The sequence below is a fragment of the Ranitomeya variabilis genome, chromosome 5 (assembly GCF_051348905.1).
Source record: "Ranitomeya variabilis isolate aRanVar5 chromosome 5, aRanVar5.hap1, whole genome shotgun sequence".
NCBI classification, from domain to species: domain Eukaryota; kingdom Metazoa; phylum Chordata; class Amphibia; order Anura; family Dendrobatidae; genus Ranitomeya; species Ranitomeya variabilis.
This window is the reverse complement of record NC_135236.1, coordinates 422,491,173-422,515,301: the sequence shown is the minus strand read 5'-3', so window position 1 is coordinate 422,515,301 and position 24,129 is coordinate 422,491,173. Positions and strand designations below refer to the sequence as shown.

Below are 24,129 nucleotides of genomic sequence, written 5' to 3'. Positions count from 1 at the left end.
GAGAGGTCTTTAAAAAAAAAAAAAGTGCTCACTTACATCTTTTATATCACAATACTGATTTGACACAGCCGCCATCTGTCACAGATTTCTTGCACAAAGATGGTGGATTTTTTTCTCATGTATTCTACTTTCTCAATACAAGTAGATTATTTTTGTGACCATAACCTGACATGAGAAATATTTTAACTGTGATCTCAAAATCAGAAGAGAACTTGTCTGAGCTGGAGGTGACCAGACTGGACTTTGGGAACAGGAGTACACGCCATCTGGTTCATAATTCAGAATGGTAACTTCCAGCTGAGACAGAGACGGATCCTGGAATATGTGATTGTACTTGAAGGATTCAAGCAATGATTCCCAAATATACAAATATAGGCATAGTGTGGATTCTCTTACGTGGTCTTCAGGAACAAGCAGAGGATGGGTGGACTCCTCTCCTACAGAAGGAAGGCGTGTGCTACCCACTGATGGGTGGCGACTAGAAGGATGGGAAGATGCATCACCAAAGGATGGGTATCGTGGATATCCATTGGGTACACTTGAAGCACTAAAGCCAGGGGCTAAAAGAAGGAGAAATGCTATTAGGGGAAGAATTGCGACACATGCATGCCTTACAATCATGGCTATATCTGGGAAAATGGAAAACTGTATAAAAGGTTCAACAGATATGCATTGAATCTCAACAAAAAAAAAACAAATTATACTCTTAGAGAGAACATGTCGTGTCTGTTAATGCCATTAGCCTATAGATATAGGGTTAATCTGTAAGTTAGTAGCATTATGAAGATGCCCAGCTACTATACTGAAAGTGCGGCACCAGGGAGCCATCTGCTTTCAGTCACGGCTCAGTTTGCGGCCGCTATAAGCACGCCACGACATGGACAGCTCTGCATTTACTGATTGCATTAGCTGAGCCTGCTGTCAGTCAAAGTGCTGGGGCATGCCTACAGCCTTATATCTTCAGGTTAGTAGCATTACCCAACACTTCAAAAAATTCTGGCACGCTTTATAACTTGAATGATCTCTTATTAATATGAAAAATCCCAATAGATTTGTTGTAAAGTTTCGGTCTTATACATAGACCTTCTTCAGACGGATAGTGATATATAGAGCGCTCTCCATAGGTAACAAGCTTACCACAGCTCACAGAGCGCTGCTTCCTTTCTTGAGTCCCTGAGTATACCACGATCCGTCTGAAGAAGGTCTATGTATAAGACCGAAACGTTACAACAAATCTATTGGGATTTTTCATATTAATAAGAGATCATTCAAGTTATAAAGAGTGCCAGACTTTTTTGAAGGGTTATATTAAGGAGTGGTATCCTTTCTGGGCACCTTTTGTCTCCAACAACATGGAGTGACATGTAATTTATTTTAGCAGGTTCTCTTTCAATCTATACACTGAGATATTGGAGAAAAAATGCCTATTTTATACAAAAGTTATTAGCAAAGTGTTATTTGGCATCTATTGAAATCACTAGGAAAGTAATATAGAATGGTATCAAATATTATTGTAGAGCTCATCTTTATAGTTACCCCCCTTATGCCATAACGGGGCAAAAGAATCGTGATAGCACTACCATAATTTGAAAACGGTTTTAATCTTTTTTTTAACAAATGAAAAAGAGACCTACCGCCCTACTGTTTATGTTAACAACAAGCCCTCATCAGAGAATGACCTTTTTAAGGCTATGTGCACACGTTGCAGATTTGGGTGCAGAATTTTCTGCACAAATTCTGCATCTCCTGGCAGAATCCGCAGCTGCGTTTTTTGCGCGGTTTTGATGCGGTTTTTGCGCGGATTTTGTGCAGATTTTACCACTGCGGATTTCTATTAATGGAAGGGTGCAGAAACGCTGCAGAAACGCACAAAAGAAGTGACATGCACTTTGAAATCTGCAGCGTTTCTGCGTGGATTTTTCTGCACCATGTGCACAGCTTTTTTTCTTTTCACATTGATTTACATTGTACTGTACATCACAGTGCAGATCTGCAGCAGAAAAAAATGCTGCAGATCTGCACCAAATCTGCATCGTGTGCACATAGCCTAAATCAGGCTTTTTGTTACATTTTCTTTTTTTTCTTTTAATCAAATAGATTTTTATTGATTAATAAAAAGCAATAAACATTTAACAATAACACATGTTTTTCAATTCCCCCCAGCATTAACCCCCTTTTACCCATCCCACACCCCTTCATCCCCCTTTCCCACTTAGACAGCTCACGTCCTTCTTTTAACATGTCTTGTAGCATTATATACTTTAGTATAATATAATGTCCTTCACTATGAGTTTATATACCATTATTTTAAAGGCCAAACCTCCTCAGGCCTATTTTCCCTTAATCTCCTTCTAACCCAATTCCAACCAAGGCGTCCCCAATTTGTCATACAGAACCATTTTCCCTCTTTTCTGATCTACTCCCTTTTCTAAGGCTATGACCTTCCCCGCATACTTGATATATTCTCCCCTCGAGGGAGGCTCCTCTTTCATCCAATTTCTTGCTATGACCTTCCGAGCGATTGCTATTTTCAATGTGTTATCTACAATTATCTCATCCACATATCCCAGCACGCACACCACTGGTTCCCTTGGAATTACACATCTATACGCCCCTTCTATCCGGCTGAGAACCACTAACCAAAAAACAGTCAACCTCGGACACTACCAGAGCATGTGGAACATTCCAGCACTATCATTCCTACACCTAGGGCATTCCGATTGTTACATTTTCTTAAGCAGATCACAAACTATTAAATTGAAAAATAGAAATCTTGCAATCTTCACACTGGCCAATTGGCTTTTTTCAGACTCATACTTGTGTTTCGGTAAATGTACATGTACATTAGCCACAATTGTCAGACCTTGACCTCTATCTACTGAGCGTGCACAAAGGTCATTGTGGAGGGAGGTGGAGCAGGATCTGGTGTGACATCTCCTATCGTGTTTGTTGGGTCCTGTGTTATCAGCTGAATACAGAAGTGTCATCAGTCATTGTAATCTTGCCTGTGAAAATGTTAAGTCTTTGTGTCCAGAAAGGTCAAAAAGTCTATTAAAAAAAACCTTGTGGCCAATGTAAAAATTGCAAGAAAGATCATGATTCGAAACAGAAAAAATGGCAAAATATTTCTAAAAAATAAATATATGCAACACAAAAACCTGATTTAAAAAGGTATTTTGTTTGTAAATACGGTATTTATTTTTCACATTACAATCTGTTAACAAAAAAGTTGAAATCTTGCAATTTTCACATTGGCAATAGAGGCTATTCTAGACTTAATCTTCTTGTTATTCCAGAAAATGCACATGTACATCTGCAGATATAGATTCACTTTTCCATTGAAGCGTCTAATGAGCATGTGCAATGGTCATTTTGAAGGGAGAGGGTGCAAGAGAGTTGTGACATACTTTACTGTCAATGATGGATTCTGTGGCATGAGCGGTGTATAGAGGGATTAATGGTCAATGCAACATTCTACAGTACATGCAGAGTAGACTAAAGTTGTCCAAACCTGCCAATAACAGTAGGATTGGCCACTGGACTAATACGTATGGGGGCCTCCCGAATCGTTCCCCAACATATGATGTTGATGGAGAGAAGGAATTCCAATAACCAATCCTCCCGTTTTCCCCAGGTAGATAAGCAACTTCTCTCTCACAGAGTACACAGGAGTGCTCAGCCGAGCATGGCGTCCCCTCTGTATGGTGGAAGTCGGGAGAATCGTTCGGCTGACGGTTATCTAATATATATGTAGGCCTTAACCCCTTCATGACCCAGCCTATTTTGACCTTAATGACCTGGCCGTTTTTTGCAATTCTGACCAGTGTCCCTTTATGAGGTAATAACTCAGGAATGCTTCAACGGATCCTAGCAGTTCTGAGATTTTTTTTTCGTGACATATTGAACTTCATGTTAGTGGTAAAATTAGGGCGATAATTTTTGCGTTTATTTGTAAAAAAAAATAAAAATGGAAATTTGGCGAAAATTTTGAAAATTTCGCAATTTTCAAATTTAGAATTTTTATTCTGTTAAACGAGATAGTTATGTGACACAAAATAGTTAATAAATAACATTACCCGCATGTCTACTTTACATCAGCACAACTTTGGAAACAAAATTTTTTTTGCTAGGAAGTTATAAGTTATAAGGGTTAAAATTTGACCAGCGATTTCTCATTTTTACAACGAAATTTACAAAACCATTTTTTTTAGGGACCACCTCACATTTGAAGTCCGTTTGAGGGGTCTATATGGCTGAAAATACCCAAAAGTGACACCATTCTAAAACCTGCACCCCTCAAGGTGCTCAAAACCACAGTCAAAAAGTTTATTAACCCTTCAGGTGCTTCACAGCAGCAGAAGCAACATGGAAGGAAAAAATGAACATTTAACTTTTTAGTTACAAAAAGTACTTTTCACAAAAAATTTATTTTTGCCTCAATTTTTTCATTTTCGCATGGGCAACAGGATAAAATGGATCCTAAAATGTGTTGGGCAATTTCTCCTCTCCTGAGTACACCGATACCTCATATGTGGTCACAAACCACTGTTTGTGCACACGGCAAGGCTCGGAAGGGAAGGAGCGCCATTTGACTTTTGAATGAAAGATTAGCTCCAATCGTTAGTGGACACCATGTCGTGTTTGGAGAGCCCCTGTGTACCTAAAGATTGGAGCTGCCCCACAAGTGACCCCATTTGGGAAACTAGACCCCTCAAGGAACTTATCTAGACGCATAGTGAGCACTATGAACCCCCAGGTGCTTCACAAATTGATCCGTAAAAATGAAAAAGTACTTTTTTTTCACAAAAAAATTCTTTTAGCCTCAATTTGTTCATTTCCACATGGACAACATGATAAAATGGATCCTAAAATTTATTGGGCAATTTCTCCTGAGTACACCGATACCTCACATGTGGGGGTAAACCACTGTTTGGGCACACGACAGGGCTCGGAAGGGAAGGAGCACCATTTGACTTTTTGAATGAAAAATTAGCTCCAAACGTTAGCGGACACCATGTCGTGTTTGGAGAGCCCCTGTGTGCCTAAACATTGGAGCTCCCCCACTTGTGACCCCATTTTGGAAACTAGACCTCCCATGGAACTAATCTAGATGTGCGGTGACCACTTTAAACCCCCAAGTGCTTCACAGAAGTTTATAACGCAGAGCCGTGAAAATAAAAAATCATTTTTCTTTCCTCAAAAATTATTTTTTAGCCCTCAATTTATTTTCACAACAGTAACAGGAGAAATTGGACCCCAAAAGATGTTGTCCAGTTTGTCCTGAGTACACTGATACCCCATATGTGGGGGGGACCACTGTTTGGGCACACGTCGGGGCTCAGAAGGGAAGTAGTGACGTTTTGGAATGCAAACTTTGATGGAATAGTCTGCGGGCATCATGTTACGTTTGCAGAGCCCCTGATGTGCCTAAACAGTAGAAACCCCCCCACAAGTGACTGCATTTTGGAAACTAGACCCCCCCAAGGAACTTATCTAGATATGTGGTGAGCACTTTAAACCAAAAAGTGCTTCTCAGAAGTTTAGAACGCAGAGCCATGAAGATAAAAAAATCATTTTTCTTTCCTCAAAAATTATGTTTTAGTAAGTAATTTTTTTTTTCACAAGGGTAACAGGAGAAGTGGACCCCAATATTTGTTGCCCTTTTTGTCCTGAGTACGCTGATACCCCCCACATGTGGGGGTAAACCACTGCTTGGGCACACGTCGGGGCTCGGAAGGGAAGTAGTGACGTTTAGAAATGTAGACTTTGATGGAATGGTCTGCGGGCGTCACGTTGCGTTTGCAGAGCCCCTGACCTGCCTAAACAGTAGAAACCCCCAAGTGACCCCATTTTGGAAACTAGACCCCCCCAAAGAACTTATCCAGATGTATGGTGAGCACTTTGAACCCCCAAGTGCTTCACAGAAGTTTATAACGCAGAGCCGTGAAACTAAAACATTATTTTTCTTTCCTCAAAAATTATGTTTAAGCAAGCAATTTTTTATTTTCGCAAGGTTAACAGGAGAAATTGGACCTCAAGAGTTGTTGTCCAGTTTGTCCTGAGTATGCTGGTACCCCATATGTGGGGATAAACCACTGTTTGGGCGCACGTCAGGGCTCGGAAGGGAGGGACCACCATTTGACTTTTTAAACGCAAGATTGGCTGGAATCAATGGTGGCGCCATGTTGCGTTTGGAGACCCCTGATGTGCCCTAACCCTAATTCCCAACTCTAGCCATAACCCTAACCACAACCCTAACCCCGACACACCCCTAACCCTAATCCCAACCCTAATCCTAATCCCAACCCTAACCACAACCCTAACCCCCAACACACCCCTAACCATAACCACAAGCCTAATCTTAACCCTATTTCCAACCCTAGCCCTAATTCCAACCCTAAACCTAAGGCTATGTGCCCACGTTGCGGATTCGTGTGAGATTTTTCCGCACCATTTTTTAAAAATCCGCACTGCGTTTTACCTGCGGATTTACCGCGGATTTCCATTGTTTTTTTGTGTGGATTTCACCTGCGGATTCCTATTGAGGAACAGGTGTAAAACGCTGCGGAATCCGCACAAAGAATTGACATGCTGCGGAAAATACAATGCAGCGTTGCTGCGCGGTATTTTCCGCACCATGGGCACAGCGGATTTGGTTTTCCATAGGTTTACATGGTACTGTAAACCTGATGGAAAACTGCTACGAATCCGCAGCGGCCAATCCGCCGTCAAATCCGCACAGTGTGCACATAGCCTAATTCTAACCCTAATTCTATCCCTAACCCTAGCCCTAACCCTAGTTCTAACCCTAGCCCTAACCCTAGTTCTAACCCTAACCCTAGTGGAAAAATAAAAGTAAATATATTTTCTTTATTTTTATTATTGTCCCTACCTATGGGGGTGATAAAGGTGAGGGGGGAAGGGGTTAATTTACTATTTATTTTTTTTTGATCACTGTGATAGGTTTTATCACAGTGATCAAAATGTACCTGGAACGAATCTGCCGGCCGATTCGGCGGGCGCACTGCGCATGCGCCCGCCATTTTGGAAGTAGACGGACGGACACTGGGAGGCTCGGTAAGTATGAGGGGGATCAGAGCACGGGGGGTGGGATCGGAGCACGGGGGGGGGGGGGGGGGGGGAGGGGATCGGAGCACGGGGAGGGGGGAGCGGACAGGCGGACGGAGGGGAGTGGAGCACAGGACGGAGGACTGGGGAGGCGATCGGTGACTGTGGGGGGGGGGCAGATCAGGGTTTCCAGCCATGGCCGATGATATTGCAGCAGCGGCCATGGCTGGATTGTAATATTTCACCATTTTCATAGGTGAAATATTACAAATAGCTCTTATTGGCTGTTTCACTTTCAACAGCCAATCAGAGCGATCGTAGCCCCGGGGGGGTGAACCACTCCCCCTGTCCCTGCAGATCGGGTGAAATTGGAGTTAACCCTTTCACCCGATCTGCAGGGACGCGATCCCTCCATGACGCCACATAGGCGTCACAGGTCGGATTGGCACCGACTTTCATGACGCCTATGTGGCGTCACAGGTCGGGAAGGGGTTAATCCTGCCTGTGAAGATATTGAGACTCCTGAGGAGTCTTGTGAAAACAATAGCCCCAGAGGCCATTGTCAAAATTAAAAGGTTTCTAATTTTCTCCTAAACCTTCATTTAGTTAGACGTGTAGTCAATACCGCATCTTGCTGAGAAAGGGGCACCAGAACTAGGAAGCTACCGAAACGGAGGGCTATCTACCATACTTGTGAAAATCTGACTAAAAACTTGCTTGGCATCTAAGTCCCCACAGCACTAATTAAAGGTTAATATAGATGTCATGATTTTATTTTTTTTGCCAAAACATAGAAAAAAAACCCCCCACAAAAACCTGGTTTAAACAAGTGGTCACATTTTCTGAAGACACATTCCCTTTAACAAAAACTGCCATTGCCCAGGATAGAGTTCAATCAAAACACTGAACTAAAAAAAACCTACTTGTTGGAGTGCGTGGGGTTCTTGGCACGTCCAGATCGGTTTGAGGATTTCGTTCGACCACTGGTTCTTCCACCACACTTATACTATTATTCTGCATGATTTCTTGCAACATATTGAACAGTTCTTCAGCCCGTGCACATTTAAAAGCAAAAATTCCTTTAAAATAAAACAACTCATTCATTAAAAAGCAAAATTCATAAAGTTTTGTGGATTATTCAGAACTACTGTTGGTCTAATGTGACAAGAGGAAAAATGAAAACAAAACACTATACTAATCCGCATTAAGAAGGCACTAACACAAGGTACAGATTGTCCAATCCAGGAGGGTACAAAAACTACTGGAAGAATTGGGGTCTTCTACCGACTGAAGAGCAGTAGCATTTGAGCTATGGCAGTCAAATCAGCATAAGAATACATACATATTGTATATACGCTACTGTGCAATAGTTTTAGGCAGAAAAAAGTTGCAAAGTAAGAATGGTTTAAAGAATAAAAAGTTAATAGGTGTTTTTTTTAATCTATTAACAAAATACAAAGTGAACAAACAAAAGAGAACCCTAAATCCCATCAGTATTTGGTGCGACCACCCTTTGCCTTCAAAGCAGCGTCAATCTAGGTACACTTGCACAAAGTTGGGGATTTTGTAGGATTATAATCAAGTGTATGAGTAATCCGTTATACCAAATAGGTGATGATTATCATTTTCATATTTAGTTTGAAACCATCATTAACAGAGACCGTTGTGTAGGAGGCTTAAACAGTGTGAGAAACTGCCACACACTGCTACAACGGTGAGGTTGTGGAAGACAGTTTCATGGCACCATGGCAAGACAGAGCATAGCAAGACACAAGGTAGTTATACTGCAGTGTCTCTCTCCGGTAAAGATAAAGCAGGATGGGGTTTCTAGATGTGCTGTTCAAGTTCTTTTAAATAAGAACCAAGAAATGGGCAACATTGAGGACCCATACATGCCGTCGTCGGCCAAGGAAACGGTGCAATAATTAAAGACACATCATGCTTACTTCCCTTTAAAATCCGAAAATATCCAGCAGAGACATGGGTTCAGAAGTGGCAGTAACCACGGGGCCCAGCTACCTCGATCTATGTCTCAGAGAAGTCTGGCAAGAAGTGATCATTATGGAAGACTTGCGGCCAAAGAGTCATACCTTCAACCTGGAAATGAAGCCAAGCGACTCAACTATGCATTAAAAAATAGAAACTGGGGTGCAAAAACAAAATGTCAACAGGTGATCTGGAACGATGAATCAAAATGTGAATTATTTGGCTGTAAAGGCAGTTTGTTGGCCAAAGGGCTGAACAGATGTACAATAATGAATATCTGCAGGCAACAGTGAAGCATGGTGGAGGTTCCTTGCAAGTTTGAGGCTGCAGTTCAGCATGTGGAGTTGGGGATTTGGTCATGATTAATGGTGTCCTTAGTGCTGAGAAATACAGGTAGATGGTTATCCATTATACAATACACCATCAGGGATATTGGCTGTATGTTTGGGGTCATTGTCCAGCTGCATAATAAATTTGGAGCCAATGTCACTAAGAACTATCTTGAAGAAGAACAAGTACTCCTGGAACTATTCCTATAGCATCCACAGCACATTTATCTAAACATCACATATGTCTGCGATTACATAGAGACAAAAGGATGTGCATAACCCTACATCCACTGAAGATCAGCGGTTCACCTAGAAGTTTGGAACAACCTTCCAGTTGTACCTAGAAGACTTGACATTTTAATGCTGTTTTGAAGGCAAAGGGTGGTCACACCAAATATTGATGTGATTTAGATTCAACATTCTGTTCACTCACTTTGCATTTTGTTAACTGATAAAAAATACACTATCCTCATTTATACTGTTGAAAGCATTCTTACTTTGTAGCATTTTTTCTACGCATGCTTAAAACTTTTGCACAGCACGGTATATATACGCATTTTCTTTTTTGAACCTTCCATCATAGAGGGCAAAAAAAGCAACTGCCCCCTTTGTACAGGCCTCTAGGAAGGATGGCAGAGGAAAAGACAGAAGGTACAAAGGAGGCATTGATATTGATGTACATTCCCTCTTTGGACAGCAGAGGGAGCCCAACTTACCAGTACCAGCAGAGAAAACCATATGAGGTCCCAGCAAAGGATTGCTCTTCCTTTCGCAAGCATTAAGTCAAAATTAACATTCATATTACCAATCGAGTTTTGTGGGACAGTAGTGGTCTTGACTTTGATGCGGAGCATTAATTAAACATCAGCATCTCCCCAACTGCTGCATTGGAGTGACAAGTCTCTGCCTACATGCACGTGTTACCTGAGACCTGTCAGTGACAGCGGGCGAGGAGAAGCCGTCGGGGACCCACCTATCTGACTAGTTCATGGTCTCCAACAGCTTTTAATCAGCTTTTAATGTATGTTTGTCACACATACCTGGCTGAGATTATACAGCCGGTGCATGATACCTACTGTCTGCAAACTGCATGTATGTGCAGTCAGGTTCCCTTTAAACAGTGCACATCCACATGAATGTACGGGATGAAGCAGATTTATTAGTTTACAACATAACCCAGACAGTCTTAAAATGCACCGAAATGTAACAGAACTGTCATAATTAAGGATTTAAAGCAGCAAGTTCATAAATAATTGAAAAATAATTGAGCCTATTACAAACCTTGTCCAGTCTGACATCGTCGGCCACTTTCAAAAGAGAAAAGATTAGAATCGTATCCATATCGGCGCAGGCAGAGGTATGGCCATTTAACAGAATCTCGCTTCCGAGTATACAAGATGAGCTCATTTTCTGTTAGCTCCATTACTCCAGTGCCCAGCTCATTACCATCATCATCCACATTAATAACCTGTGGGAACCAAGAAGGAAGCATTAGCCCAGCCTTCATTCACTACATGTCAAACACTGCCTAGGGCAAGCGGGCATGGCCAAGCATGCATTGTACCACTCCTGCATTCACCAGAGCAGTGTCCTAACGTGCCTGGTCAATGTTCGCCTGCTGAATGACTGCTCACAGAGACCAATACAGCCTCCAGGCTTCTTTCACAAGCGCCATGTTATTCATGCTATTTAGTGGCTGCAGTTTTCCTCCAAACGCCACATTACATAAACACACTACATACAGTGCACTATTGTTAGTGACTGTCGTATTGTCAGTAGTTTGATTCCTATGTTAAATGTAATGGTGAAAACATCATATTGTGTGTGTCTGAAATGTCAGAAATGTACCACCTCCAAGTGATGTACAAGCATTGTGTTGTAGAAAACACTATTACCTTAAACCTGTTTTGGTGGTTATCTGGGAAAGTTTCTTTATCTGGACAGCTACAACAGCTACCCATTGCTTCTTTAGAAGACCATGAGATCGCTAGAAAGACAAAGTAACAAATTATTACAGATCATTTATTTTGCACTCATGTTATAACAGAAAAATTGTACAGTGGCAGACATTAAACCAGGTATGTTCTAGCCTTACACGGATATTCAACAGCTCAAAAACACTGACAGACATAATCCCGATGGGGCCACTGAATGTAAGAAAAAACAAATGTCAACCCAGCCTAATTCAGTTGCTGCCATTAGCAAGTTATTCCTGGGGCGGGGGGTTCGGGAGCCATTGAACTTCGGAAAAAACAACCCAGCATAACAAATTAGGTGGTCAACACTGCTGCCCTGCAGCGTTGGGGTTGTGCTTTTACTGTTTGTTATCCTGGTGTTCGTTTTTCTGGGCACTACATATTGTAATCACATTTATAGGTCATTTAAAGTGTTTCTGTGTGTGAGGCTTCATTCAGATGGACATATTAAACGCCCATGTGGTATCAAAATGCAAAACGGACAATAAATAAACCAATGCAAGACAATGTGATAATTCACATGAACTTTTTGTAACACTGTCTCATGGTCTGTGATTAAAAAAAAGATTGTAGAATGTACTACATTGATCAGACTTGCCCATTATAAGTTAATGGGTGCACAAACAAAGGTCTATTTTTCGGTTACCATCCATATGTCATGAGAATTTCACAGATCCATTCCAATTATTAAACCTGGGAAATTGTATTTGAAGTCTATTATTTAATAGATTGTTCATGCAAAAACTGTACGCCGTATTGCCGGACAAAACAGACATAAGGATGGGACATGGAAGTAAAAACACTAAAATATTGATACAATACAGATTAGAAAAACAGACATATGAAAAAAATACAGATCTAAAAATGTCAGGTTTTTTTTTTGTGGAGAAAAAGAACCAGACAATTTTACAAGTGTAAACCCGGCCTTAAGGGTAATAGATGGATTCACGCGAGTACGGCCGATGTACGCTGCTGCAGTGAGTGGTGTGTCACGTTAGAGAGGAGTCACCGCCCTGGCTAGATTTCTTGGCAACTCTTTATATGAGCCCTTGATGTGCCCCAGCAAGTGCGTTACAAGAATATATCTGCTAAGCACTGTACAACTCCAATTACAATCTAATAACTATATGCAAATTAAGATCGTTTATAATAAAAATGTTCGAAATTGCTTCCAGAAAAAACAAGATTAGCAAGCAATTATTTACTAATCACAAGCAACTTACATAGATCTGGCCATTAATCTCCCTAGCCTCAGATGCAGCATTAGGACGTCATTCTCGTACCATGATAGCATACCGTAGGACTTCTTAAGCAGCTTTCAACCTTAAAAAAAAAAAAAAGAGAAAACACAAGAAATTCAGCGCTTTGCAGACCTCGCACTGGCAACACGCTTCACATTAAAGCTGATCCAAGGAAGCATTCGAGCATTTGGCATGTTCCAAATATCTTCTGCATGTCACTTCCCCGCCATCTCCCTGCCAACCCACACACAAATTCCCAGGCTCTTCAAGTTCTCACAAACCCTATGTGCAGCACAGGCCTCCAGAAGAATCGTTTAACACATTGGTTTCCTCTAGTAGCAGCATCTCTTACAGGTGTGAGATATTTGGTTTAAGAAAGAAAGAAATGTCGTCATCATCGCAAAAATGAGCTTTTATGACGAAGAGGAAAAATGTAACAGAAATAAATAAATTACGGATTAACAAATAAATGAAATCAAAATGAAACCTGGTAGTCCTATGCATGAAATCACTCAGCAAGAAAATATTCATCCACCTACACATGAGTAAACATTCCCTGGGACACAGCCTAGAGACACACACTGGTTTGTCTGTTCACTCGGCTTAAAGAGACATTGCACAACACTTTCAGAATCAGACGGCGAACGTGGGCAAGTATGGCGACACATATATACAAGCTGATACTAAATTATCAGTCCCTTTCCTACCAAGGGAAAGAATACATTTACAAATTCAGTGACTTAAAATATTTTTGTAAACACACGGCTACCACTCACGCAGTACCAGCATGTACGAAGAAATATGTTGGCAACTAAATAAAAAGAGCAAGTAAAATAATAACCTTTATAATAATTTAAAAAAAAAAACGCAAACAAAATAACCCTCTTTCACACTTGGATAAAATAATGATGTGCAATGCACAATTTGTTTTTACGATTTGTTCTCTATTATGAAGAGTTGTCCATTCTTTCATTGACATTTGTTTCATTTTTAATTTTTCTTTTTTACAATGTTGCAGAAATACAGAAGATAAAAAAAAAATTGAAAATAGAACCCATGCTAAAATGATGCCTACGGTGAACATTGACCTCTATGGGCTATAAACCATACCCATATGGAACCGCTGGGATATGCTTTGTACTGAAACTACCATGTGCATTAAAAACAGGTCTGTTTATAAAATTATTTAAATACATTGGCAGCGGTTTCGCAATTTTTTTTAAAAAAAAGAAAACAACCAGAATAGGCCTTTCTAATATATAGTTTTTGTGCGAATGATGTCAATAAATAACTTTTTAGCCATACAGATAGGTGCATTTAGAAGCTTGGGGGAGGGTGGTGGCACAACCACCATAAATTAGCACTTTTATGATCATCCTAAGGCTGTACGTACACATCCATGTGACACGTCCAGAACTGACCCGTAGACATCCCTTGATCCACATACACATTTGTGGTAAAATCAGATTCGTGTCTCCGGTCCGCGAGCCTCAGCACACGTCCTATTATCATCCATTTAGTAGATCAGACTCGCCATTAAAGTCTACGGGATTGGGAAGGAAACTGATGAAACCCAGAAGACATTATGTTGTACTTCAGAATTCTATCCAAGTTTCATCCCTTGATCAATTGTTAAGAGTCAGACAGTCTAGCTCTTCAGCTTGTAAAAGTAGAGAAGAAAAAAAAAAAAAACACAAGCCAGATGCGTTACGGAAGCAATAGAGAGGACACTGGAGAGAAAAACGTTCCGCATTGCATAGATGGAAGAATAGACACAGATATGACAGCAAGGTGGCTCAGTGGTTAGCATTGTAACCTTGAAATGCCAGGGTCCTGGGTTAAAATACCACCAACAATAGAAACTTCTTGCAGATGCTATGTTCTCTCCATGTTTGCATGGGTTTCCTTTCACACTTTAAAGACATACTGAATACTGTGAGCCCCAATAGGGACAGCAATGATGATGTCTGTAATATCTGTGGAAATCAATGGTGCTATATGAGTAAAATAAATGTAGCTTTAATAGGGAGTCTGCCAGCACAAAGCAAGTGCTCAAACCAAGCACAGGAGCGCGGTGCACCCTTGGTGTGACCAAACAGTTCAGAGCTTCTTCCCCCACATCTATCTCGGATTTCATTTCGCTCATGAAAAAAAACAGAGGTGTCAATCAAGAAAGAGGGACAGAGTCAGAGATGTCAATCAAGTAGGTGGGAAGAAGCACTGGACAACCTCACCACAAGGCTGCACCTAGCCCCCATGCCGACAACCTCCCTAAGAACATTTATGGTGGACTCCCATGGTGTTTAAAGCATGATGCACAATAAATAGGTCAGTAAATGTATCCAGACACAAGCCAAAAATCTCAGAGTATACAGTTTTTTGGAAGACTGCATATGTACAAAAGGTAACGGCACATGGTTTGACTTACGGACATTTTCTTCCATACACACATGCTCGAAAGACTCATCTAATGTGTGTGGGCTCCTTTAAAGGGAACCTGTCACCCCCCCCCCCCCCCCAGGCGTTTTTAACTAAAAGAGCCACCTTGTGCAGCAGCAATGCTGCATTCTGACAAGGTGGCTCTTTTAGTTCTGGGTGCTGTAACTGTCGAAATAATCAGTTTTGTTATTTGTCCCAAATACCTTTTCTTCAGTCCTGGAGGCAGGCCTTTCCCCCCTGCTGCAGACGCCACACAGCCGTCACTCAAGTCTTCTTGGTGCCGGGCGCCGCCTCCTCACCGCTGTTTTGAAATGAGCCGGCGCCTGCGCTCTTTTGTTATACCTTGGGCAGGCGCAGTGAGCGCTGGCCGTCTTTCCTCATATGCAGTCCAGCTGACTGCGCCTGTGCGGCCGCCCTGCCTGTGAATCCCAGCCCCGCAGTGTCTTCTTATTTATTCATACAACGGGGCTGGGATTCACAGGCAGGGCGGCCGCACAGGCGCAGTCCGCTAGACTGCATGAGCACAGAGGACGGGCAGCGCTCACTGCGCCTGCCCAAGGCAGGAGAAAAGAGCGCAGGCGCCGGCTCATTTAACAGCGGCGAGGAGGCGGCACCCGGCGCCAAGAAGATTTGAGTGATGGCTGTGTGGCGTCTTCAGCAGGGGGGAAAGGCCGGCCTCCAGGACTGAAGACAAGGTATTTAGGACAAATTACAATACTGATTATTTCTGCAGTTACAGCACCAATAACTAAAAGAGCCACCTTGTCAGAATGCAGCATTACTGCTGCACAAGGTGGCTCTTTCAGTTAAAAACGCCTGGGGGGGGGGGGGGGTGACAGGTTCCCTTTAAGTTTAGTGTAAATACTCGTTAAAGGGAATCTGTCACCAGGTTATTGCCACCTAATCTGAGAGCAGAATAATGTAGAAACACAGACCCCAATTCCAGCGATGGCACTTGGCTGCAGACTGATAAAATCACTACATTATCAGCATTCCATCATTAGCAGACTAGTAAATCTGCTGCCAGTTACGCTACTTTCACACATCAGGTGTTTTTCGTCAGGCACAATTTTGACAAAACCAGATCTGTTGGAGGAAATAGTGAAAAACAGATCCGTCAGAGGAAATCGTGAAAAACGGATCCGCCGGAGGAAATTGTGAAAAATGGAGGAGGAAATTGTGAAAAAAGGAGGAGGAAATTGTGAAAAAAGGAGGAGGAAATTGTGAAAAAAGGAGGAAGAGGAGACTCTCCAGAATGGAAAATGCATGATTTGTCCATGATTTCTTTAAAAAAAAGGGATCTGTTGCCGGATATCATCATTTCAGCGCAAGTTTTCACCCATTTTTCGCCAGATCTGTTTTTTTGACGGACAGAAATAACGTTCCTATGTCCGTTTTCTCTGTCCGCCGGAAAACAGATTTTTGACGGATTCGGCAAAAAACAGATGAAACGTGAGGCCATCCATCGCTAATACAAGTCTATGAGAAAAAAAAAAATCGGATCCGGTGGCAACTTTCGCCAGATCAGTATTTTTCAAAATTCGTCGGATTGTGATGAACGGCAAAAAACTTTTGTGTGAAAGCAGCCTTATTGGCAGGATACTGTGTACACTGTACATAGGCAGAAAGCTGCCAATCAGTGATCTGGGAGGGGTTATACCCGAGCTCAGCATTCAGAAAACAGATCTGCAGCATATGAAACCGTAATTTTATCAAAATGACAGCAAGCAAGTCCGTAAGTCATACATCCCTGGAATCGGCATCTCTGCCCCTACATTATGCAGCTCTCACGTGGGATAGCTAAAATCTGGTGACAGATTCTCTTTAAGACCATCACTAATGGCTATATAGATTTTAGACTATCAAACAAGTAGCTGGAAAGAACAAGTCCCACTACACATGCCAAAAATGCATTCTTCTGAGCTGGGCAATGCAGATAATACTTTCCAGAAGAATTAAACACCTATATGATGCCCGGGATGTGTGTCAAGATATTAAATGTTGTAATACACAGCCCATCAACGAATGGATTACAAATCTTCTGTACCTTATATTCCAAAAGCCCACTCGACATTTCCCCCCAAACAGCCCAAGTAACCCTGGCAACGCGTAGCTTTTTATATGGGCAGTCGGTTCCCTGGCAACAGAAATTTCTCCCTCTCTTTTTAAAGTGGGAAAGGTCTTTCTCTTTAACTCCCACACTACTTATGTCAAACTTCAAGCAACATTTGTGCAGGGTGGAGTGAGAGGGACAGAAGGTTCACATCAAAGACAGATCGCACTTACACAAAGAATGAAGGAGCCAGCCTTGTCCTACAAGAGAAAGGAGCGGGGACAGCGACATTTGTAGAAAGCCCACTAGCCTGAGACAAGAGACTGAAGCAAAGGCTACACTGATAACTGAACAAGAGAACAAATGCGGAGGTTTTACTTACTTTTCCGTGCTAAACCCCTAACATGAGGATGGGACAAAAACAATGTGATTTTAGCTCAGATGCTGAACATTTTCATGACAATCTTTCCTTACAAATAAATAAAAACAATTTGTACAAAATAGGTTAGTTCACAAGAAATTCGGATTTAGGATCAATGTGAGCAAACAATCTGATACTGCAGCCACGGTCACGTAACTTGGGCACCCGACTGTTACAAAGAATCCACTACAAGATGTGACCCTGTATTCTTCACTAAAGCTGTACATGTACCTAGCAATGCACAATTACAGGGTTGTCCGGAGAAAACAAGCTATTGCCTATCCAAGATGACCGGTGGGCGTTCTAATGCCGGGACCTACGCTGAGCAGTAAATGGAGAACCTGACAGGGAACTTTTCTACCAGTTACAAAATGGCAAGGAAGGCTGGACGCTGGTCATTCACTATAGGCCACAAAAGCAAAGTGCAGCCCCATAGGGAAGGAATGGAGCAAGGGTCAAGAATGTGTATTGCCGCAACATTGTAATGGGAACAAAAGCTCCTCCATTCTGCGAATCGTTGCGGGTCCCAGCAGTCAGACCCCCATGGATCAGCAAGTTATTATCCATCTTGTAGATCGGTAATAACTTGCTTTCACTGGCAACCCCTTTGAATCAAAGTACAATCACTATTCAGACAATATCCTATCTGAGCATGCACAATATATACATTTATTGCAGTTTTTGCAGCTCCTACCGTGGCCTGATGTACACTGTATGGAGCCATGTTTGAGCCTGCTGTAGTGGTTGTTTGTAGGTACTGCAGGTCTACACTGATCAGATTTTGATGGCCTATCCTCAGGAAAAGATAGAGGACTTCTATATGGATTACCTATTTTGGTCTGCTTTATAGAGCATGGAAAACTGGGATATCATACTTTTAAGAACAACTACCAAGAAACACCTATAACCAAAGCCAGCCTAAGTTTCAGCTTTTTTTTCTTTTTTTTTTTTACAAATGAAAATTTGCCAGACATTATACGCAAGTGGTGGTTAGATAGAAAGCATTACGTTGTGCAATCCTTGGCTAGTTATAAACCATAATTCTGGCCATTTTCATCATATAATAGTGATGATAACAAGGATCAATTCTGACAACTGGAACACAGTTTTGTGCCAAATAAAACTACAACCATTTCCTAGAGCTCGGTACCGTAACTGCCATCCAAGTATGTGAGTGTGTGTGTGTGTGTGTGTGTGTGTGTGTGTGTGTGTGTGTGTGTATATATATATATATATATACACACACACACACATATATATATATATACACATACACACACATACAGTATATATATATATATACATACATGTACACACACACACATATATATATATATACACATATATACAGTACAGACCAAAAGTTTGGACACAACTCATTTAAAGTTTTTTCTGTATTTTCATGACTAAGAAAATTGTACATTCACACTGAAGGCATCAAAACTATGAATTAACACATGTGGAATTATATACTTAACAAAAAAGTGTGAAACAACTGAAATTATGTCTTATATTCTAGGTTCTTCAAAGTAGCCACCTTTTGCTTTGATGACTGCTTTGCACACTCTTGGCATTCTCTTGATGAGCTTCAAGAGGTAGTCACTGGGAATGGTTTTCACTTCACAGGTGTGCTTTGTCAGGTTTAATAAGTGGGATTTATTGCCTTACAAATGGGGTTGGGACCATCAGTTGTGTTGTGCAGAAGTCTGGTGGATACACAGCTGACAGTCCTACTGAATAGACGAGTGGCCATCATTACTTTAAGAAATGAAGGTCAGTCAGTCCGAAAAATTAGGAAAACTTTGAAAGTGTCCCCAAAGTGCCATGGCAAAAACCATCAAGAGCTACAAAGAAACTGGCTCCTATGAGGACCGCCCCAGGAAAGGAAGACCAAGAGTCACCTCTGCTTCTGAGGATAAGTTAATCCGAGTCACCAGCCTCAGAAATTGCAGGTTAACAGCAGCTCAGATTAGACACCAGGTCAATGCCACACAGAATTCTAGCAGCAGACACATCTCTACAACAACTGTTAAGAGGAGACTTTGTGCAGCAGGCCTTCATGGTAAAATAGCTGCTAGAAAACCACTGCTATGGACAGGCAACAAGCCGAAGAGACTTGTTTAGGCTAAAGAACACATGGAATGGACATTAGACCAGTGGAAATCTGTGCTTTGGTCTGACGAGTCCAAATTTGAGATCTTTGGTTCCAACCACCATGTCTTTGTGCGACGCAGAAAAGGTGAATGGATGGACTCTACATGCCTGGTTCCCACCGTGAAGCATGGAGGAGGAGGTGTGATGGTGTGGGGGTGCTTTCCTGAAGACACTGTTGGGGATTTATTCAAAATTGAAGGCATACTGAACCAGCATGGCTACCACAGCATCTTGCAGCGGCATGCTATTCCATCCGATTTGCGTTTAGTTGGGCCATCATTTATTTTTCAACAGAACAATGACCCCAAACATACCTCCAGGCTGTGTAAGGGCTATTTGACCAAGAAGGAGAGTGATGGGGTGCTACGCCAGATGACCTGGTCTCCACAGTCACCTGACCTGAACCCAATCGATATGGTTTGGGGTGAGCTGGACCGCAGAGTGAAGGCAAAAGGGTCAACAAGTGCTAAGCATCTCTGGGAACTACTTCAAGATTGTTGGAAGACCATTCCCGGTGACTACCTCTTGAAGCTCATCAAGAAAATGCCAAGAGTGTGCAAAGCAATCATCAAAGCAAAAGGTGGCTACTTTGAAGAACCTAGAATATAAGACAATTTCAGTTGTTTCACACTTTTTTGTTAAGTATATAATTCCACTTGTGTTATTTCATAGTTTTGATGCCTACAGTGTGAATGTACAATTTTCATAGTCATGAAAACACAGAAAAATCTTTAAATGAGGTGTGTGCGTGTGTATGTATGTATGTATGTATGTATGTATGTATGTATGTATGTATATATACATACATACATACACACGCACACAGTCATGGCCAAAAGTATTCACACCTCTGCAATTCTGTCAGTGGCGCAGTTATTTTGGCTAAAGGTTGTGCAACCAAGTATTAGGCTGAGGGTGCCAATACTTTTGTCTGGCCCATTTTTGGAGTTTTGTGTGAAATGATCAATGTTTTGCTTTTTGCTTCATTCTCTTTTGTGTTTTTTCATTGAAGACAAATTAAATGAAGATAATAATACCAAAGAATTTGTGTTTGCAATCATTTTCAGGAAGAAACTGAGTATTATCTGACAGAATTGCAGGGGTGTGAATACTTTTGGCCATGATAATGATGTATATAATGATGTATAATAAATATATATATAATTGTCTAAGGGGTACTTCCGTCTGTCTGTCGGCAACTTCCGTCACGGAAATCCCGCGTCGCTGATTGGTCTCGCCAGCTGCCTGTCATGGCTGCCGTGACCAATCAGCGACGGGCACAGTCCGGTAGTCCCTGAATACTCCAATGCAGTCAGTGCCCGGCGCCCGCTCCACACTCCCCTCCAGTCATCGCTCACACAGGGTTAATGCCGGCGGTAACGGACCGCGTTATGTATAAGTAGGGTACATATGTTACATAAAGTTAGTACCTCCTTTTGTTATTATTGTTTGGTGTTTGACCGTATTTTCATTTTATCACTATCTAATTAATTACTCTCCGCACACACCTTTGTTGTTTTCCCTAACTGTCCCAGTCCTGCCTCACATGTCTCCTCCCCCTCTTTCCCCATAGACCCCACCATCCCCTTGCCTATATCGGCATTTGGTCCAGTTTGAGTGGATAGGGATTTCGAGGGAGAGTCGACGAGACCGGGGGCGCCATTTGCGTGATTATTCAGGGGTGTCAACCTCCGCATGCTAGGCAGGGACAGTGCTTATAGGGACTGTGAGGGTTAGAATATCAACACCTCTACAGTTGTATACCCCTATTCCAAATACTGAGGGTGTCCTATTATATGGTATAGTCAGGCTATTTATAAACCCGTATCACAGGCAAAATAAGAAGCCTGAGGTATTTTTTGATATTTTGACACTTGGCTATAATTGCACACCTTACTCACATTAAGCATTAACCCTAATTTTTCGGCCGACTAGTGTATTTAGTCAAAGCCGTGGGTAGGGGTAAGTGGGCACCGTTGTGGTGTATCCCCTCACGGTTGGAAAGGGTGCATTAAGAAAGCTAAGTGAGATAATAGCCTTATTCCACTTATTGTATTGTTGTTTACATGTTGTAGGTTTGTGGTTTTGTCTACTATAGGTTTTAACTTACTCTTTAATAAAGGAATTTTAGGTATTAGTTGTTTTTTGAATAATATGGTTTGATCACTATACCAATTTAATCGGCCTTCTGTATTAATCACAGTCCGATTAGTCCCTCCCTACTCCCCTGCAGTCAGTGCCCGCTCGCTCCATAATCCCCTCCGGTCACCGCTCACACAGGGTTAATGCCAGCGGTGACAGACCGCGTTATGCCGCGGGTTACGCACTCCGTTACCGCTGCTATTAACCCTGTGTGTCCCCAACTTTTTACTATTGATGCTGCCTATACAGCATCAATAGTAAAAAAATCTAATGTTAAAAATAATAATAAAAAAAAACCCTGCTATACTCACCCTCCGTAGTCCGAGGATGCGCTCGCACCTTCCGGTCCCAGAGATGCATTGCAAAATTACCCAGAAGACTTAGCGGTCTCGTGAGACCGCTAAGTCTTCTGGGTAATTTTGCAATGCATCCTGGGAATGTTAGATGGCGGCAGCCGCGCGCACATCGCCAGTGAGCCGTTGGATCCCAGGAGGTGAGTATGTAACTATTTTTTATTTTAATTCTTTTTTTTTTTTTTTTTAACAGGGATATGGTGCCCACACGGCTATATACTACGTGGGCAGTACTATATACTACATGGCTGCTATATACTACGTGGGCAGTACTATATACTACATGGCTGCTATATACTACGTGGGCAGTACTATATACTACATGGCTGCTATATACTACGTGGGCAGTACTATATACTACATGGCTGCTATATACTACGTGGGCAGTACTATATACTACGTGGGCAGTGTTATATAGTACGTGGGCTGTGTTATATACTGTTTGGGCTGTGTTATATACTGCGTGGCCACTGTTATATATTGCTTGGCCTGTATTAACGCATCGGGTATTCTACAATATGTATGTATACAGCAGCCACATACTATACAGCACAGGCCACGTACTATTTGTCTGCTATATACTACATGGCTCCTATATACTACGTGGCCTGTGCTATATACATACATATTCTAGAATACCCGATGCGTTAGAATCGGGCCACCATCTAGTGTGTATGTGTGTGCGTGCGCATATATGTATATAAATGTGTGTGTGTGTATATTACAGTATATACACGCACACATACACACATATACATACATACACACATACATACATATGCACGCATCATATATTTTCTATTCAGTTGCAGAAAAGTGTATGCCCTTCTCACATTATCACACCAAAATGTCCGAGGCTGCACATTACATTCACTCAGCGCACACTCCCACAATGATTGGACCAATTCATGCGTTTACAAACCGTGTTCTCTGACCACCCACCGCACAAAGAAGACCACACAGCTCTTGTGCATGAGGGAAAAGAACTGCTACTGCAAGCACAAGAAAAGAACTGTCAGGCCTCATTCAGCGCAGCAAGGCTGTACCAACCTCTCTCTGTTCAATGTCTTCAGAGCCGCCAAGACACTGCACAGAGGTCTGAAGTCACAGCGAGGAGCAAGCGCACTTCACTATTTATTTACAGTTCCTAAACAGCACAAGGCTCTACATACCAGCAATTGGTTACAGTATTACCGGAGTACACCAGTCCTTGAGATTTCTTCCTTAATCAAGTAGTTAAAAAATCTGTAATTTCTTTGTCATATCTGCTGTGCCTGGGATAACAATGCTATATCTACAGCACGCGATGTCAAGGGGGTCCTTAATTCTAGAGGAACATGGGCTGGCGCTTGCATCCCTCAGATGTCATGAACATGAATATTAGCTTTTCTATTGGATCGTAAAAAAAAATAAAAATACTCTTATGTAGTAGGTAGTGTGTTTTTCTGCAGAGTCCCTGTGGCCTGGTAGTATGGTCGGGCACCTGTCACACAGCCCTGGATACAGCTCAGGTATATTCTCCTTACTAACATCTACAGCACCTTCTGACACTAATAAAAGATTCACACACCCACACTAGATATAATTGTTTTCCCTGTGCCAATGTCAGTTTCCTGCCAAGAAGCCTTAACCACACAGCATAGGTACTTAAAGGAGAAGTGAGGGAAATGTGGTGTAGACGAACAAACCCTCATGGTGCCGTCCAGCTTACAATATACAGGTCCTTCTCAAAAAATTAGCATATAGTGTTAAATTTCATTATTTACCATAATGTAATGATTACAATTAAACTTTCATATATTATAGATTCATTATCCACCAACTGAAATTTGTCAGGTCTTTTATTGTTTTAATACTGATGATTTTGGCATACAACTCCTGATAACCCAAAAAACCTGTCTCAATAAATTAGCATATTTCACCTGTCCAATCAAATAAAAGTGTTTTTTAATAACAAACAAAAAAAC

The 24,129-nt window shown here is 41.7% G+C and overlaps 1 protein-coding gene across 2 annotated transcripts in view; it reads right to left on the bottom strand.

Annotated features, from left to right (window-relative positions):
• The window catches only part of FRS2 (fibroblast growth factor receptor substrate 2), a 76,127-nt gene that overhangs the window by 1,699 nt on the left and 50,299 nt on the right, over positions 1-24,129 (bottom strand). Inside the window, exons 2-6 of one of the 2 annotated variants that reach the window (XM_077265258.1) lie at positions 12,583-12,682; positions 11,279-11,370; positions 10,665-10,851; positions 7,992-8,147; positions 397-560 (exon numbers count right to left, since the gene is read on the bottom strand). In XM_077265258.1, coding sequence (XP_077121373.1) covers positions 397-560; positions 7,992-8,147; positions 10,665-10,851; positions 11,279-11,344 — 573 coding nt within the window. In that variant the 5' untranslated portion in view covers positions 11,345-11,370; positions 12,583-12,682. Of the gene's footprint in view, positions 1-396; positions 561-7,991; positions 8,148-10,664; positions 10,852-11,278; positions 11,371-12,582; positions 12,683-24,129 lie in introns of those variants that run through there. The other variant, XM_077265259.1, reaches the window with a different exon arrangement.